This window comes from Archocentrus centrarchus, chromosome 3 (genome assembly GCF_007364275.1).
Source record: "Archocentrus centrarchus isolate MPI-CPG fArcCen1 chromosome 3, fArcCen1, whole genome shotgun sequence".
Classification (NCBI taxonomy): domain Eukaryota; kingdom Metazoa; phylum Chordata; class Actinopteri; order Cichliformes; family Cichlidae; genus Archocentrus; species Archocentrus centrarchus.
Genome location: NC_044348.1, coordinates 4,424,286 through 4,442,145, shown reverse-complemented (window position 1 = coordinate 4,442,145; position 17,860 = coordinate 4,424,286). Strand labels below are relative to the sequence as shown.

At 38.2% G+C, this 17,860-nt stretch overlaps 1 protein-coding gene across 2 annotated transcripts in view; it reads right to left on the bottom strand.

The window, feature by feature from the left end:
• luzp2 (leucine zipper protein 2) overlaps positions 1 to 17,630 on the bottom strand; it is a 148,630-nt gene extending 131,000 nt beyond the window's left edge. For both annotated transcript variants that reach the window (XM_030726331.1, XM_030726332.1), the window contains exon 1: positions 17,367 to 17,630. In XM_030726331.1, the coding sequence (XP_030582191.1) occupies positions 17,367 to 17,428 (62 nt within the window). In that variant the 5' untranslated portion in view covers positions 17,429 to 17,630. The remainder of the gene's footprint in view (positions 1 to 17,366) is intronic.
• Between the last annotated feature and the right edge of the window lie 230 nt (positions 17,631 to 17,860).

The window sequence follows — 17,860 nt, the reverse complement described above, 5'->3', positions numbered from 1 at the left end:
TATACTTCAGTACCTTTAAGTTACAAATGATTATTTTTCATTGTATATGTATTTAATTACATCTGAATGAAGTGTGAGGATTTAAAGGACTGGGTCTTTGAGCATCTTCTCTGACTCAAATACAAAGAGTTGCCACTACTGAGTTGCAGTCAATGCCCACAGCAGGTAACACTACAGACCCTTTGTCTGAATTGAGGCTGATAAGGAGAAGACTGACAAGGTCATGTTCAGCGGGGACAATTTTTACTCCCACAGGTGACCAGTGTTCGTGTCTTTTTAAACCTACCCAGTTTCCGCCTTGACACCTCCCTTGACATTCTCCTCCACACTACAGTGTGTGTAAGATCCTACAGATAATCTCTGTTTCTCTTTCTAATCGTTTTAAGGGGATTAATGCATATAGTATGACATAAGTCCTGAGCAACAATGGGAAAAAACATAAAAATGTATAAATGTTTTTTTAGGTAAATATAAACTATATATTAGTATTCCTGTAACATATTAGTAACATGTAACATATGACTATTTTCATGATTGGTTTGTCATTTAAGCCTGTGAAACTATAAAAAGAAAATGCTGGATATTTTCCTAGATGTTAGGGTGACATCAGTTGGTAAGTAACTTTATCTCTAAGAGACAACAAACAACAAACACATTTTCTCTGGTCTTCTTCCAATGTCACCTTATCCTTATACAGATATGTAGATAGATAGCCAAGGGGGCAAATTAGTTTTTGTTACCAGGAGTGTAAAAAGAGAAACTCAATGTTGTACCAACCCAAATATGTTCAAATTACCATCATAGGAGAGTGTGAAAATCATAAAATATTAACACTTGATTTTTTTTTTCCCACTCTTGGCGGAGAGATTAGTAAGGGAAAAATAAATCGCTGCAGCTCTAATTGAACAATAAATCTATGCATCATCTAATCCTGATGTAGATGCCTTGCAACAAAATCTGCATCTCTTTGTTTATTTGTAAAATCATCACCAGCCTCTTTTGGCAGTTTGGGATTCACACCACCAATATGCATAATGCGCTCATGAAAGTGAACACATTAAAACGCTTCTAGCAACAGAGAAAATTATTCACAATGCCTGCAGGTGGGCAGACTCCGTTCGCTTTGTTGTGCAGATTTGCACTAAGTGCAGACGCTCACAAATGAGCGCGCACACACACAAACACAGACACACAAACACAAAGTTACAGCTTCCCAACACATGACTGATATATTCAATTAGTGACTTTAAAACTTTGTGAACATACTAAAAATAATGCAACACCCTACACACTTGATGTAACTCACATTGTTTAATGATGATTTCAGGTTGCGGCTCAGCAGGCGCGATAAAGATGTTTTCATCCTCACTGTCATCAGTGATGAGAGCTTAGAAACTGTTTCAGTCTAACGGTCGAATACTGTTTATGTTGACATGTTTTGAAGTTTCAAAATTTGCAGCTTCATCATGAAAATTGCATGCATATTTACATGTGAATTTCAGACTTTATTACGCTTAAATGTGATGACAGGTAGCAACACATTTTTTTTTTAAGTTTATATCCACTAATATCAAATGAAAAACTTAACTAAAAATTATGTTACAGCTTTGCTAAAGGAGAAGAATTTTTTTAGTGAGTTTGACCCCTAAAAATATATACTAAACAGAGGGGTTTTTGTTTTCCACTATGCACAGTACCAGCCAAAAGTTTGGACACAGTCATGAGTGTGTCCAAACTTTTGACTGGTACCGTGTACATTCAGCATTGTAGATTTTGGAGGCTCAACTAAGATTTTAGATTCAAATTGAAACCCTAGGCAAGAATCTGAAGCTATTTTTACCCAACATTAGCTATGGTGGAACCGAATCCTTGCTAACCAATTCTTGCAACATTGTACTATTTGACGATTTTGTAACAATTTGAGGAACTGTTCCAAAAAATAGAACAGAGTCTTGTGTTGTGTTGCACATTACTGCAAATAGAATCAAAGTAATAATGGCCATGAAAACACACTGAATGGCCTGTCCTAGAGGGAGGAAGCCAAAAAAAAAAAAAAAAAGCTTTTATTGCTGTAATTGCAATAATAAATAATTAACACACAAGGTGAGTGAAAGTTATGGACAAAAGCCAAGTTTAAACTTGCACAATAACATTCAAAGCGTCTGCGCTACCTTGGAGACTGCTGTCTTGCGAATGACCTTGTGTATGTGTTTCTATCTAAGCATCCCATCAAGATAAAGAATGTCACTATGACAATCAATTTACTGTTCAAAGGCACTTAATGTTTTTTTGTGCACATATTGTGAGATTCAGAGGTGTACAATAAAAAGCATTTGCTTCAGTTGCACATGGGTAGAAGTGGAGGTGATATGTTGTGATGTGTTCCTGTTGGGATTTGTACAGATAAGGGCATGGAAACATTTTAATGGATTTGGAAAAGAGATTTTCCATTTGCCTGTCTTTAAGAGTATCCTGGAAGTAAGTAATCCCGAAACCCCACATTCATCCTCCAGGGACTTTCATAAAGCTCATTAAATCAGTGTTAATCCAAACACCTGTCATCAAATGCTAATTTCCTAAACATGCCAGGGGAGTTTGCTTGGTATAACTTATTTAACATCTGAGGTGAATTTTGTATATGCATCTCCAGATGCTTAATGCAGTTACAAACAGAAATACTTCTGTGAATTCTAATGTCAAGCTTACAGATTCAGATCTGTACAAAATGTCCCCAGTAACCTCCACGGTCCCCCAACTCAATCTGTGTTTATATATTAAAGGGCTGCTGTGAAACTGTGCCCCTATTAGAGAGATTATAAGATTAGAGACACATTAGAATGCATCTCTAATCCCACAAGTCAAGTCAGGACAGTAAGCAATGCCAGGAAAAGCTCTGAGAAAGAGCAAGGAATGTGCGGCTATATGCTGCTATGCACGTTTGTGACCCTGTATGTTTTTATGTAAATAACCAATTCTCCGTGGTCTCTTCTATTTTTCTTTTTTTGGTGTGTGGGAGCTTCAGTGCTCCTGGGGAAATGGTGCTTTAGAGCCAAATTGACATTCACTGGAGTGTGCCCCCCTCCTGTCATTTTGTCAACACCATCACCGTGTGGAGCTCAGCCAAGCAAGACATCTGACAGACAGGCAAATGGGAGTGGTGGACTTCAGCAACATAACACCCTCTCACTGCCCTCTCTGTGCCTGGTGGTGAGGTTCAATGCGCATACATCCACACACAAAGGAAGAAAGGCCATATCCTGTAACCTGGACTTCCTCTTTGCTCTTCGGTAGTTTGCCGTCTTCTTGGGGGAAAAAAACAAAAAGACCCCAAAAAGACACAGACAGACACAAACTAATCAGAGAGATGAAATCAGGAAAGGAAAGAACTGCATGAGTGGGTTTCCATTTGTTGCCAAATAGTAAATCTGACACAAGAAATTGATTGGAAAGTGACAATACCCCCTTAATACTGAGAGCACCAGCCAATGACTTTTTCAGGGCTAGAAATTATGACGAGGTGTGCTGCTGGAAATTTACAACTTTCCTTTTTGCAATGCCAGGTGTATAAAGGAGAGTAGTAATCTGTTTGAAGAATCAACAATCTATTAAAAAGCAGCACATTTCTAATTTAATGACATAAATGCAAAATGGAAATTTCAGCAGAAAATATGGACCTAATTTCAGTGGGTCATTAGTTTCATAGTGGCCACAAATTCCTGCAAACTGTGGCTCCTTTGACCCAAGCCTATGGATTAATGACATCCCCGGCACTTCACGTTTCCTCAAGACACCATTTTTCTTTTACTGTGAATAAACCGGAGTCTCCAAAGTGCCATCACACGCTGAGGTCTGCAGGCATAAAATCCTCGATCAAAATATAAAACAAAAAAACATTTATGAGATAAACTGCCACCATGGGCCCTACAGAACAGCTTCTCAGTGCTAAATGCCACGTGTCACTGCCGCAACCCACCCCTTCTACATACACACTGAGCAACACACTTATCAGTCAGGTGTCATGGCAAAACACTGGAAAAACAGGGCGATATGGGACACAAATGGAACCAGCACTTGTCAGCCAAGATGGATCCTGACACCGGAATATGCTCAGGAAATGATTAGATAAAAATAACAGAATCCGCCCCAGCGTCTTCAAGGAGGTGTGTTGGTGGCTGATAAAGGATTCAGATTTATGTAGCCTTCACCAAAAGAAGCAGATATTATGTTTCTTGAAAAATGGTACATGGGAGCTTGGCTGTGATGTACAGTATACCCAGCAGAGAGCATAGAACAAATACAGATGGGTTCATAAAAGACAGGAAATGAAAAACACAGTACTGGTTTGGCAGCTTTATGTGATAGCTTTGAAGATTATTTTCAACTTTGAGCAGGAGTTTGTGGTGTTTGTCCTTGAATGTTGACAGTACATCTCTGTCAGAAATCGTTTTTCTTGATGTACCGTAACACAAGCACATAGTACAGAAAGAGTCCCTATGTAGATACTGTAGTTGGTGTGTATATTAGAGAGAGCCCGGTAATCAAGTGGGAAACTCTCGCATCAAAGGTGTTCTGTTGAATTACTGTACACCCAAGACCACTGACAGCTGTGGGGTGAATTCAGGCAGCTCAGACATTCATCCAATCCCTGCATTCAACGCTGATCAGACCTCAATTACTCAACGGCATACCTACACAAAAGCTTACACTGACTCCCCTGCACTGCACCAAATTAATTTCAAATTTGTTTCTGTCTCAGCTGCAATAACCTATTTGGGACAACTGTCCCAAAAGAGCCCGAAAGGGTCCACAACTGCTAAGAAGCCAAACTGGATCCAGCAGAGGCTAATCCAAGAGCTCATGTGAAACCGCCTACTCAGCAATAATTCTACAGAAGGGGAGGGGGGCATGAATCCCCCTGAAGAAAGCAATTCCCCACCTTTGATACCATGTTGTGTTCACATAACACTGAACACAACAGCTGTATGTGCCAGGTTTGGTTCACTCACTTGTTTGATGTAAAGATATTTACAGTAAAAGAATACTGTTCACCACTAAAACACACTTTATCATACTGTTTATATCACGTCACAGTTATTATTACTTAATTACTTAAAAGTCTCATGGATTCACAGCATTTTTGAATCAATGTGTTGAAGTAGCTGGATTTGTTTTGTACCTAAAATGTGCTGTTATTATTTTTATATGGGAATATAAATTCCTATATATTTTATATTGAACCAAGTAACAATCAAGTAAATAATGTAAATCTATGAAAACAGACATTAATGCTTGTATTCCGTGTCTCATATCTCTGGTGGGTTGTAGACATGTCTCAGCATCTTGTGTGTGCAATATCTGATACACACACACACGCACACACACACACTTCAGATAGTGTATATATGCCATAAAAATGACAGGAAAGCTATGCAATAAATATTTTATATTTGTGTGTGATTTCCATATCTGAAGGGTGTGTGTGTGTGTCTGTGTGTGTGTTTGTGTTTGGGATCACTGTCAGGCTGAAAAATTGAACTGCCAATCAGGCCTTTTCAAGATGATACTGCATAAAATCTGACAGTACTTTACTGTATTTATAATTCCATCAGTTTTGACAAGATGCCCAACACCACTTGGTAAAATGCAGCCCCAAACCATGACTGAGCCTCCACCATGTTTTACAGATGGCTCTAGTTCCCCATTTCCCTTCATTAAGAAAGGCGCCCTGATGAGGCTTTGGTAAACAGTAGGAGGATGAACTGAAGGGCCAGATGCATCTCTTAGGTTCTGTGACAGGTCTTTGTTGGATCTTTTTTTCTGAAAAACGTGCCCTGCAGATACAGTCAGTTCTTCTGTCCTCCATTTGTCCAAATCCCTCATTTCTTAAGGAAACACTACAAATCATACAGAGATATGTCAGGTTTACGCTCTTTGGGAATCCCCTTGTTGGTTATGTGTAGACATAACACTGGTTAATTCCTTGATTTTGGTATCTTTTCATGCTTGAATGAGTCATGGGTCAGTGTTAACTGCTTTCTATCTATCTATCTATCTATCTATCTATCTATCTGTGTGTGTGTGTGTCTGTGTGTGACACATTGTATATTTTGATCACACTATTTTTTAAACAGATAAAAATTTAACTTGAGGATTGAGGAAAATACTACAAATTTTTAATCTTTTATTGTTTAGGTTGTATTTCTATAGGAACAGGTTGTTGTTTTAAAAAAAAAAAAATCTTTGTATCATGCTTCAAATGGTGTGTGTTGTTTCTTTTCTTTTCTTAAGAAGAAGAAGAAGAAAACATTGTTAAGACTGTGACCCTGAATTCACAGCACAGCTGTTTGACTGGACTACATTCTTCTGAGCAGGTGTCCCTGGTATTGTGCCTAGAACTTCAGCTGGAACAGAATCTCACATTTCCATTTGTTTATTTACCACTCATTATAATCAAGGTCTTTGTACATTTGCAATTATTCATAAGGTTTCAAGTCTTCAGGCAAGTTTTGCTGTTAGCATCCAGTAAGTGTACTTTAAACATGCTAACAGGGTAATTCTAATTTAAAAGCCACAGTCACGCATTAACTTTACCCTTTACTTCACAGCCTTAGGTGGTTATTGCTCAGGTAAATAAACAAATAAATGTGATTTATGCTAGCATTTGCTAAACAAGGGTGAAAAAGATAAAAACACGAGGGTTGAATGACAGACACTTCAAATGTCGTGTCTTAGATAAATCAGAACAAGTTTTAGCATCAAGAAAAAAAAAAAAAAACAGATTAATGACAGCTTTGACAAAATAGAGCAATCTCAATAGTCAGCCGCACAACTAGAGTGCAGACAAATGATGTAACACAATAAATATATTGATAAAAAGGGCAATTTACTGAACTCTCTCTGTGTATCTTTTAGACGATCTAAGCATTTTGTGTCAACCTGTATTATTTATGATCTGTCTCTTTTGTTCATGCCAAAACCAATACCTCCACATTCTCTGGGCTTTCTGATATTCTGTGAATAATGCCTCTGAGCATTTTGCTTCATTTCTTAGTGAACCAATTATGGCCCATTTAATGGTGGAAAAGAATGAAACAAGGGAAACGGTATTATGGTAGATTACGGGTGGCAGCTTAATGATTAGACAAGTGCTCTGTGACTAAGACCTGAATCTCAAGAAAGGCGGAGAAATCAGAGTGGGCAAGGTGAACGTGAAAGCCCCGATCCCTTCAAAACCACCGCAGCAATAGTCCAGATCAAGCACTAAACCACTTGAGCAGAGTTGTTCAGTGTGAGGGCCAGCACCCTGGTGTATAAGAGTGTAACTATATGAATGTGAAACACGCTGTTACTGAAATGTATCAGAACTATATAAGCATATCTGCTTAGTAACACCTCTCTGAGAATAAATAAAAGCACAAAACCAGAAAAGAATTCCCATAGATTATATTTTCATCTCCCTCAGTTTGAATGGCATTTCTGTTTGGTGTTTAAAGAGGTGCTATTACGCTCTTTTCCACCTTCATATTTTTACTCTTTTACTCTACTGGGGTAGCTCTGTGTGATTCACGTTTTAAAATTACTTTTATTTATTTTATATTTGTGATTTTTGAAAACCTTCAGCTTGATGTCCTTATAAAAACAAACGTCCTCAGCTCCTGCGCCGTTCCCATCATCTGATTAACTGCCCCTTATAGACAGAAAATCTGAACAGAAGGTGGGTGCAGTTTCTGAGATGGCAATATTAAGGATTTCCACTCTTTCTGATATCATGTAGAGCCAAGCGTAGTAAAAATCAGTTTAAAGAGAGTATATAAAGCATTTTAAAGCCAAGTTTTTTTGTTTTTTTCATAAGATTTACTTACCATGTGTTCACCTCATTATTTCAAACTGACTAATTTTTTTAATATAAGATTCCATTATTCTAACAGACAATGGTGTTTTCCCCTTTAAGTCCAATGGACTGTAAGTAATTCTGTTGTTAGTGGGATCATATACACCATAAATGATTGTTGAGATAGAGAAAAAAAACACATTAAGAATAATTTAACACTGTGATCACAGAATTGGAATTTACTTGAGTTATAACCTAGACGTTCCAGACTTTAGATTTTCAGTTACTAACACTTATCAAACCAAGAACTATAGCAATCTAATTTGCTAATTGCCATTCATGCTCTGCTTCCCATTCCAGTACAAAAAAGTTGTGCTTTACTCAGATTAACTTTGTTTAGCTCAGGATTTTGGACTGCTGGTCAGACGAAACAAGATATTTTATGGTATCAAACCTAAACTAAGTGGGAAAATGTGAAGGGCTGTCCCCAATTCCAAGTAACAAGTAACAAAATGGTTTGAATGAATTAGTGCATTTAATCATTTAAAAATATTAACTACGTGGTACGTGTAAGTACAAACTAAACTGAAGTCAGACTTGACTGACACAGATGTCAGGTTCAAACAGCACACAATCATATACAGCGAGGGAAGCATGCACACTATGGCTTAACTCTAATGCCATGACTGATATCTACTACATGAAAGCCTACATGAAAGTCCCTGAACCTCAGTTCACATACAAGAGCAAATAACTACATGCATACATTCTTCCTTAGCTGAAGAGAGAACTGACTTCTGGCTGCAGCCAACTGAAACAACACGGGTGCTTTATATGCAGTGCCATTGTGCAAATGGGTGATGCTCAGCTTTTGTTTATTACGGTTATACATCTTGCACTTCACTGTAATACAAAACAAAACAAAAGAAAAAAAAAACAGGTTGTCCACTAATGACTCCTCACTGAGAGAAAACAGCCATCATGTTTACAGAGACTGTGCAATTAAATGCCTGCCAATTACAACAGTGACTAATATCTGCGCTGACACAGCAATAAAGATTTGCATCAAAGGTATGACTCCTAGCAGCCATAATACTAACCTGCAATGAGATTATTTCAAATGACAATGTGAATGCAAGAAGACAGTGAGGCTCCCCTTGGCTTTGCAGAGTTTTATAGCAGTTGGCTTAGTGTTAGCTGTCCAGTTTGGAACTTCACTCTTTTGGTTTAGATTTACCCTCTGGCAGAGTTTTCAAAAGAAAAAAAAATAATAAAAAATCCAGTGCACACTATTGTACATGCTCAGTACACAGTGGCAGACACAGAAACACAAACCAAAACTCAAGAGCTGAGGGAGAATTTAGTGTCAAAACCCGAGTCAAAAGCAGGCAACTACATTAAACAATTCACACAGTAATAACAAAGTAATAGTGTGTTTATCTTCAATACTTCTCAATCAAATAAATGGTGAAAATAGCTTATTGTGTAATAGCATACCCTGTAGTTTATCTGTAGTTCAAGAGTTTGCAAGAGAAAGGCAAAATATTTATATGACTTCATCATACCTCATCGCATCCACAACAACATTATATTGTAATAGTCCAATTCCAGCTCTGACAAGTGTTGGGCAGAGCAGCACTTTATAAAACTTCAACCAGCTCTGGTGGCGGAAAAGCATAACTTGCTCTAAATGCTCCGTTCTGCTTCATTTCATGAGGCCTGTTCCCATACCATGTTTTGGATAATGATGACTTTCCCTAACGTTACAGCAGGGTGTTCACTACAGCTCAAGACAAAGTATTAACAATAACATATGAAAGCACAGCATTTGATCTATAAGACTTTGCACATGGTTATGAAGCCACAGGAAATTATCACCTGACTCTTACTTCCTCAGAACACTTCAGCATCTTTTCTTGGTTTTCCGACTTTGCTTTCTATTGCAGTTGCTTGTTTCCAGTCACAGTAGGAAACTGTGTTTATTTCTACTTTCAATATACTTTGTTACAGTAGAATACAGTTACTTAACGCATATATTGTGCTTATAGTATTTATGCTTAGGCTCAAAAGTACTTAGTATCATAATTCCTGCCAGCCAGTGTTCCAGTAAAAAAAAAAAAAAAAAAGTATTAATTTTAAAATTAAGATTAATTTTATTTTACATACTTAGAGGAAAAATGTTAATGTGTTACTTTACTGTTTGCCAGTTAACAATACAACATTAAACTCTATCCATTCCACATATCAGACAAAATTCTTGCCTTAGTAAGAGGGGCACGAACAGGATCTTTACACTTTACAGTCACATTCACGTCCTTTCATGCAACAAACTGGAAGAAATGTGCATATCTGCACTGTTTAAAAGTTGTAGACAGCTCTGCCATTTTTGTCTCAGCTCCCAAACAAACTGAGACCAGGTGACAGTTGTGAACGCACACGTGAAAAAGCTCGCTGTTGGATTTCTTTCTACTCTGCCCATGTTGCAGATAAATGAAGAACTTGAAGAACTCAAGTGGCGTAATTGTTAATTAGTAACTGTAATTGTGATCATTGAATTCAGGAACAGTAATATCACCAACACTGGATACAACACTGCAAAGGCAGACACATACAAAATACATTATTCATTAAGAAAACACAAAAGAAATAATATTATGTCTATTTCCCATCACTACACCAATTTTAGATAATTAGCATTTGCAATTCATTAGAAGTGCAGTCATCCATCACTGTTAAATGCAGTCATGCAACGAGCATTTTACCTGATAATGTCAAGGCACATTTGTTATTTAAGGAGAATGATAATTGTGGTAAACCTTTTAAGATCAAGGTGATGGCAGGTCAGATGCCACTGCAGAAGTTAAGCCTGCGTTGTCCTCGCAGGACAACACAGGCTTAACTTTTTAAAATACCAACAACGCTTTTGTTTAAAGGATTGATACCACCTTGGTAACATCTGTTAATTTTTAATCTCTCCATCTGCCATATAATGTCCAACAGCTTTGTTTTTGCATCAAGCTAATATCCAGGTTCTCTTATGGCTCATTGGATAAAATGCTATTAAATGATAAAAGTTTGTGTTCTAGAAATGCAATAAAAAGTGATCTATAACATGCACTTTTGAAGAATAAACACTGCTGTCACTGTAGATAGCTTCAGAGAACATAGCACCTGAAATATGGCCTTGAATATAAAATGCCTAGCTACTCTTCAGCCGGTACCAATCGTGGTCCTTTTAATTACTTTCTCATTTGTAGGAGCCACCCAAGGTTCTGTTTATTGTAGCCCACTTTATTACTGTCATGTGGCCAGTGTAGTTGCCATGGTGTGACCATTATGCCATGTCCTTTGAATTTCAATTATCATTCACAGTCTGATTTGTGCCGAGGACATTACCGGGCTGCACAAATATCATTTTGTCTCATCTTGAGGAGTCCCTGAAAGTCATATCTATGATCATGCTTCTGCTATAGATGTTGTTTGATGCTATGGTAAAGCGTGAAAATAGGAAATCATGCTCGCTTTTCTCCAAGTAATTTTCCACCATGCAAATGTGTTACACTGCACTGGCCAAATCACGATACAGCCGTGTACTGCTGTACATTATAAAGTCACTCAGAGGTTGCCACAGCATTTAAATTACACAGATCCCCTTTGTGTAAGGGTTGGCATCACTTCAGTCTAACACTTTAACCTCTTTCCCCCAAAGTGCTACACTGAGAAATTCATGAATGTTTACAAAAGAGTGTCAGTCGAAAACACGCCAGCGTACACAGACATCTTTCAGTACAAACAAAAGGACGAGTTCATTTGGATAACAATGGTGCTCTTACTCAATAATAATCAAAAAAAAAAGCCATACAGCCAACCCTTACTTTAGGACAGAACGTATATATGTAGGTAAGCTCTGCATTCCACACTTACTTAAGTGAGCTTTATCTTTTCAAAACTATTGCCCTGTTATCACCCAAGTGGTAAACAATGCTCAGGGACAAAAGGCAGATTGTTTCCACTTTGCTTCCACTTTGTCATGATTCCTGCAAACCACCCGAAGTCCCATCACTTCATAGCTATATATTAACATCTTAGGTCTAATTCCACATCAGCCCCATGCTTGACTGGTTAATTCTGACTCTCCCCATGTGCCAGACAGTGTTTGTCTTGTATATGTCTTGTTTTATCCAGAAATTTAAGTACTGCAAAGCCAAACGTAATTCATACTGTGAGTGCTTGTTCAGTGAAATGTCATGTGGAGTTTCTCTCCACCGCTGTCCATCTTGTTTGAATCTACTTTATTGTCACTTGCAGCAAAATATTGATTTGATGTAAATAATGATCTGTGGAATATTTTCAGCTCAGCACACATGTGAGGGGAAGGCAACACCTGCAAAAGCATTTCAGCATCATTTCTCACTACTTAGCTGAAAGACCGAAACCAGTTGCACACTGAGATGTTGCTTTATATTTGAAAACGTTTTCTGTGATGGGAAAGTAGAGATATACTGAACAGTTTCCATGAGGACCAATGTAAATGAAAACAGAATATAAAGTTTTATTGCTTAAGGCAAAACATATGTTCAACTAACTTAACAGATGTCACAATGGAAGTTCCCCCGTTGATTACTTACATATTTAAACATGAATAACATTTCATGTTTGCAGAGAAAACAGTTGCACATTGAGATGTGAATGAATAACATTGGATTCCGAAAGCAATGTTGTAAAAATAAATACGTAATAGAGTACATTTTGTAATCTTTATTTCCGCTTCTCTAAAAGAAGACTTGTTCTCAAGGCTGAATATGCGAGTGCATGAAATGAAAAACAAACAAAAAAGTTCCTACCTACCGTGTTCTGTCTTCAACTTGACCTATTAATGCTCATTTCCTGCTCTACATTTTTGTTCTTGGACTCACTGAAGCAAGTTTGTGTGGGTCGAAGTTCAAACTAATCTTTAATTTACCTTTTACTGTGCCATATCTACCCCTCGCAAATAGGAGGACTGAACAGCAGATGGACGGGAGTGCTATGCTCACAGCCTCGACTGTTAAAAGCCAAATGTTTAGAGTACTCTGAAGTGCAAGTTTTTGATGTATCAGCATTTTTGTAGATATGTTGACATCATGATTAATATGAGAATCAACCACTGTAGCAGCATGAAATCCAGAAAAACCAAACAGGTCCACTTTAAAATGTCATTAATCAACATGAATTAACAAAACTACCTTCCTTTTCATGTCTTACCCTATATTAACATTAAGGGCAGACTCCCTTTGAAATAATAATAATTTACAATATGACCACTGATATGACTACTGCTAGCGATTAATATATAAAGCAATCCTGCTGTACTCTAATGTACAATCCAAGGCTCTCTGTAGTCCTTTTAATTGCCGTACAAAACACTCATAAATATTTGATATTGTGGAGATCCCACCAGATATCCCTGTTTCCAAGAGGAGGCTGCTAAGGTAGGAGGCATCAAAGATAGTGTCAAAAAAATGAGTCAAATGTATTTCAAGAAATGCTCTGAAAGGGAATATGTGAAAGTTTAAAAAGGTGGAGCTGTTTGATCTCTATGGAGCGAAAAAAAAAAAAAAAAAGTCAAATGCAGAGGAGACAAGCTTACTGTAGTAGCCCCACAGTCCTGACCCAGAAGTGGAAAGTCATATCCCATGGGACTGATGTCAATGCAGCCTTGTGTTCTGGCTAAGTACCAATTGATTTCTGCAATGACACATGGCCCTGCACCACTATTATGTGGCCCGAGTAACCCACTCAATTCATTAAAACACCATAATTCTTTGTAATGGACTTAAACGAGCAAGAACTGGTAACAGTGTTTTTAATTTTACAATTTTCACCGAGATGACATTAAAATGTTGAGAAGTCTCACGTTTCTCGTGGGCTTACTTATGTTTAGTAGGTGAGCCCATGAAATGTGTTAGATTTTAATACAATAAAACAGAACTAACCATGGTTTTGGTGGTATCTGGTGGCCAACCTTAGAGCATCGTGTTTCCCTTTAAAAAAACTCAGCCAGTAACTGAAGACTTTAGCCAATTAGAGGTCTTTTCAGAACAGATCAGGTGACAAGTAGAGAGTAAAAGCCAAAACAACTGCCACAAAGTAGGTTCGGCTGGCACACTGGATTGTAGTTCCCTCAAGGCTTTAAAAGTTTTTTTTCTTTCTTATATTTTTCCATTTTTAGTCACAGTTTGCGTGGGCTTATCCAACAAAACTACTTGATTAGGTTAAAATACACCTGATAAAAATCATTAGCCATATATTATAATGTCTAACAGACAGTCCATGAAGGCAATCGCCATATATCTCCATCCTCATCTCGGGTGCGGGTCCTGGAACAGAGAGGGGAGAGCTGCAGGAGGAAAGCTGTAAAGTTTCAAAGTTGCTTTCTGTTTTGGTTTATTTGCCATTGTTTTGTTATGGATGTTTTGCCTTTTCAAACTTCCCCACATCAACTTGAAATAGACCAAAAGGTGCATCAAAATGCAGCCATCATGCATGAAAACTTGACATGGTTCCTATTTTATTAATTCTCATTTCTTAAGGTGACTCTATCAGGTCACAGAACAGAGGCTGCAGTTAACATATGAAATGGATTCTCTCACGCACCACTGATGAGATGAATCAAGCAAAGCCAGGCAGAGCAATACACAGACTAGACAGCTCGAGTCACAATTCATTTTACTGGTGCACATACACCTCGCAGTCAGTCTCTTCAGTGCCACACTATTACAAGAAAAAATGAGGATGTCACAAATGATAAGCAATGTTTGGATCCATGACCTCCAGGATAACAGCAGAAATGTGACAGCTGCTTGAGGAAGCAATCGGCTATTGTTTGGAGCACCAGCTGGATCAAACCACAAAAATCTACCTGAAGCGCTAACGTTATTCCCAGGTTTCACATGTGGCTTTGTTAAAATAATAAGAAAGAAGTAAATGGAATATTAAAAATTGGGGGGAAAAAACAGAATCAAAATGGGTACAAAAGTGGTTCAAAAACATCTAAATGTCTGTATTACTTCAAACAAGTTCTGAAAAAAATAATAATTATAATGATTAAAAACATTTTGCAATACTGTAGTTCAGGACAGCCACTGTCATTACCACAGCAGAACCACTGTAGAAGGATGCTAGATCAAAACACAGTTTAGCAGAGTAATACACAGCTGGCTATTAAAATGAATAGCTGTGTATTTGACACGTCTAACTTTAAACATATCAGCATAGCAGGAGAACTAAACCTGCTCAGTGGAGACCTTTAATTGAATCCACCCGTGGATCCCTGCAGAGGTGATGAATCTATAGAACAGGAAACGAGCGTTTAGCTGTGCTTCTGAGCCCTTTTCACTGTCCTTTTCATTAAAATTTGAAACCATGGCCATCTGAAGACTCACGGTCCTGGGCAAAACCTTGTCTCTTTACACAAATTCACTTTGTCACCAAATCGTTTCTCATATTAGGTTTTCTCTCGTACTTTTGTACAGTCGCTGTCCCTGCTGTACAAACGTAGCACCACTTTATTACTAGACAGAATAAGAGAAACGCCCTTCAGTGTGAGTGTGAAAGTTCACTGGCCGTCCTGGAAATACGAGTTTGAAAACAAACAAACAAACATGTTATTTACGTACTGGAACGACACAATGACAGCAGAGAAAACGTCATTTACAGAAAACCGAAGCTTCAAAAAAAAAAAAAAAAACAAAATCAGCAGAGGAATTCCTTGAAACGGTTGTCATTTTTTTTCAATTACAGCATTATAAGATTAGCTAGTCATATATTTTGCTTCCTGAAGGCAAAGCGGGCAGACGTGGCTTTGCAAATCTGTTTAAGAGCTGGCAATTGCTTCGTTTTCTTTTCTTTCCCTTTTTTCCCCCCTAAATTTTAACAGAAACTGCGGCTCAGAAGGTCACAATTGACCTTTTTCCTGCAAACCCTCTGCTTTTAACCAAACCCAGCGTTCCAATCATGTTATTTTTTTTTATGCTGAGTCTAGAAACAAACCATCTTATAACACACTGATTACATCTGTGTGTTCTGGTAATTACTTTTCATGACTTTCCCCCTCAAGAGGTAGCACACAATCTGTGCTGACCTGCCAAATTACCACCTTAATGCCTTGCTCTCCAATTAGTGTTCAAAAGATTACCTCTAAGACTAATAATGGTATACACGGTTTAAAAATAAATCTTGGGAGACAGCTTGTATTTTAATTAATCAAAGTCAAACAAAAGCACTTTTAGTTTCACAGCTTAGAACATAGCTACAGTAAATGAGTCAACACACACAAAAACAAAGTGATAAAAAAGAATGATTCAGAAGTTGCTGCCTTAAGGTTACTTCTATAGGTGACTTACAGTAAGGGAAAAATCTAATTGTAGGTGTGTTAAAACACATGTGGGTGCTTAGTTTGCTGACGATTAAATGCTAGAGGTTAATACATCAATATAGCCCCTAGTTATGACTCATGCATCATCAGTGGTGTGCCGCTCTGGTATTGACAAATATGTTGGATGTATGCAATAACCTTGACTTTCTCTACAAATCCCCATCCATTTTAACCCCTGAGGGCAAAAGAAATCATTGGTAACCATTATGGTGTTTAGCATGTCACTAACAAAACAGGTACGTGTCTATTTAGTTCAAACCAACAGCAAAACACTGAGTTCAAAGTCATCATTCTCCCTGTGGATGTATTCGCCAGAAACTGCATTCCACTCATTCACCACGAAAAGATGGAATTTTTTTTTTTTTTTTTTTTTTTTGGGCAATGAGAAGAAAAAGGGAAAGGCAAGTTTTATAATGCATGCCTTCCTGCATGTGATGTCTCCATGGTATAGTCAAAGCCCTGAATTTCCTCTCACGGCTCTCATTAAGGCAGTGGTGTCAGGCACTGGCACAGAAGAAAGATGATTTTATCAACGATTTAATTAATCATCAAAACTCTTCCTCTCCGCACAGTTCTCTCTTCATTTGTTCATTCTTGTCCATCACTGTTCCTTGAGCTTTTTTTTTTTATATATATATATTGCAGATAAGCAAAAGGAACACACACACACACCTGCTCTTTCTAAGGCACTGCAACACAAGTCGCCTTGTCCTTTCTCTCAGTTCCCCTGACTTCAACTTGCTCCCTCCCAGACCAGGCAGCAAAAGTCCCAAAAAGCAATGTCGCCACTATTCAGGAGGCAGCGGAGGAGGCAAATCCAGTGAATTACCTCCACAAAAGGACAACTGTCTCTCAGCCTGCTAAGAACTAAAAAAGATAATAGCCTAGTTCAACAGATAAGCCCTTCCTTCCTCCTTTAAGTCTCTCAGTTTCCAACATTCTTCACACACAGAGAGCCACTGCCGGGACGAATTAATGCTTCAGTATTTGGCAGGACTGAACAGACCTCCAGAATATCATGCTTTGAACCAGTACACCCCTTTTGTTTCAGAGTCTCTGGCAGGGTGAAACTGACAGGAAAAAAGAAGATAAAGCAACGTCCTCTTATTTATCTCTTACCTGGTGTTGAGGCTCAGAGCTGGACAGAGAAGCAGTAAGCAAATAGCTTGGATGAATTTCATAGCTGTCTCACACTCCCGTTCCTTCTCCCTTCTTAGATGATTTTTTTTTTTTTTTTTTTTTTTTTTTTGTGTGTGTGCCTTTCCCCCGTGTCTCTCTCCCTCGCTCTCTAGCTCTCCCACTGGCTGCCTGGGTTTTTTAGCGCACTCTCATACACACACGCACCGAGACACACAAGCAGCGAGGTAGACAGATGCAACACAGTGGCTCGGCGAGAGGGAGGATCTCTGGCTTTAAATAACACGGGGACACGGACCGACTTGGTAATGGAAAGGAGCGGGTGGGGCTGAAATCAAGAGAGGGAGATGTGGGAGTGATATGATGTCAGCGCCAGTGCAGCTACAGCTATTGGCGAAAGGCTTTTTTTTTTTTGGCTTTTTTTTTTTTCGCATTGTTTGATGTTGGTTGCTCCTGCAACAAAGCACCTCTCCATT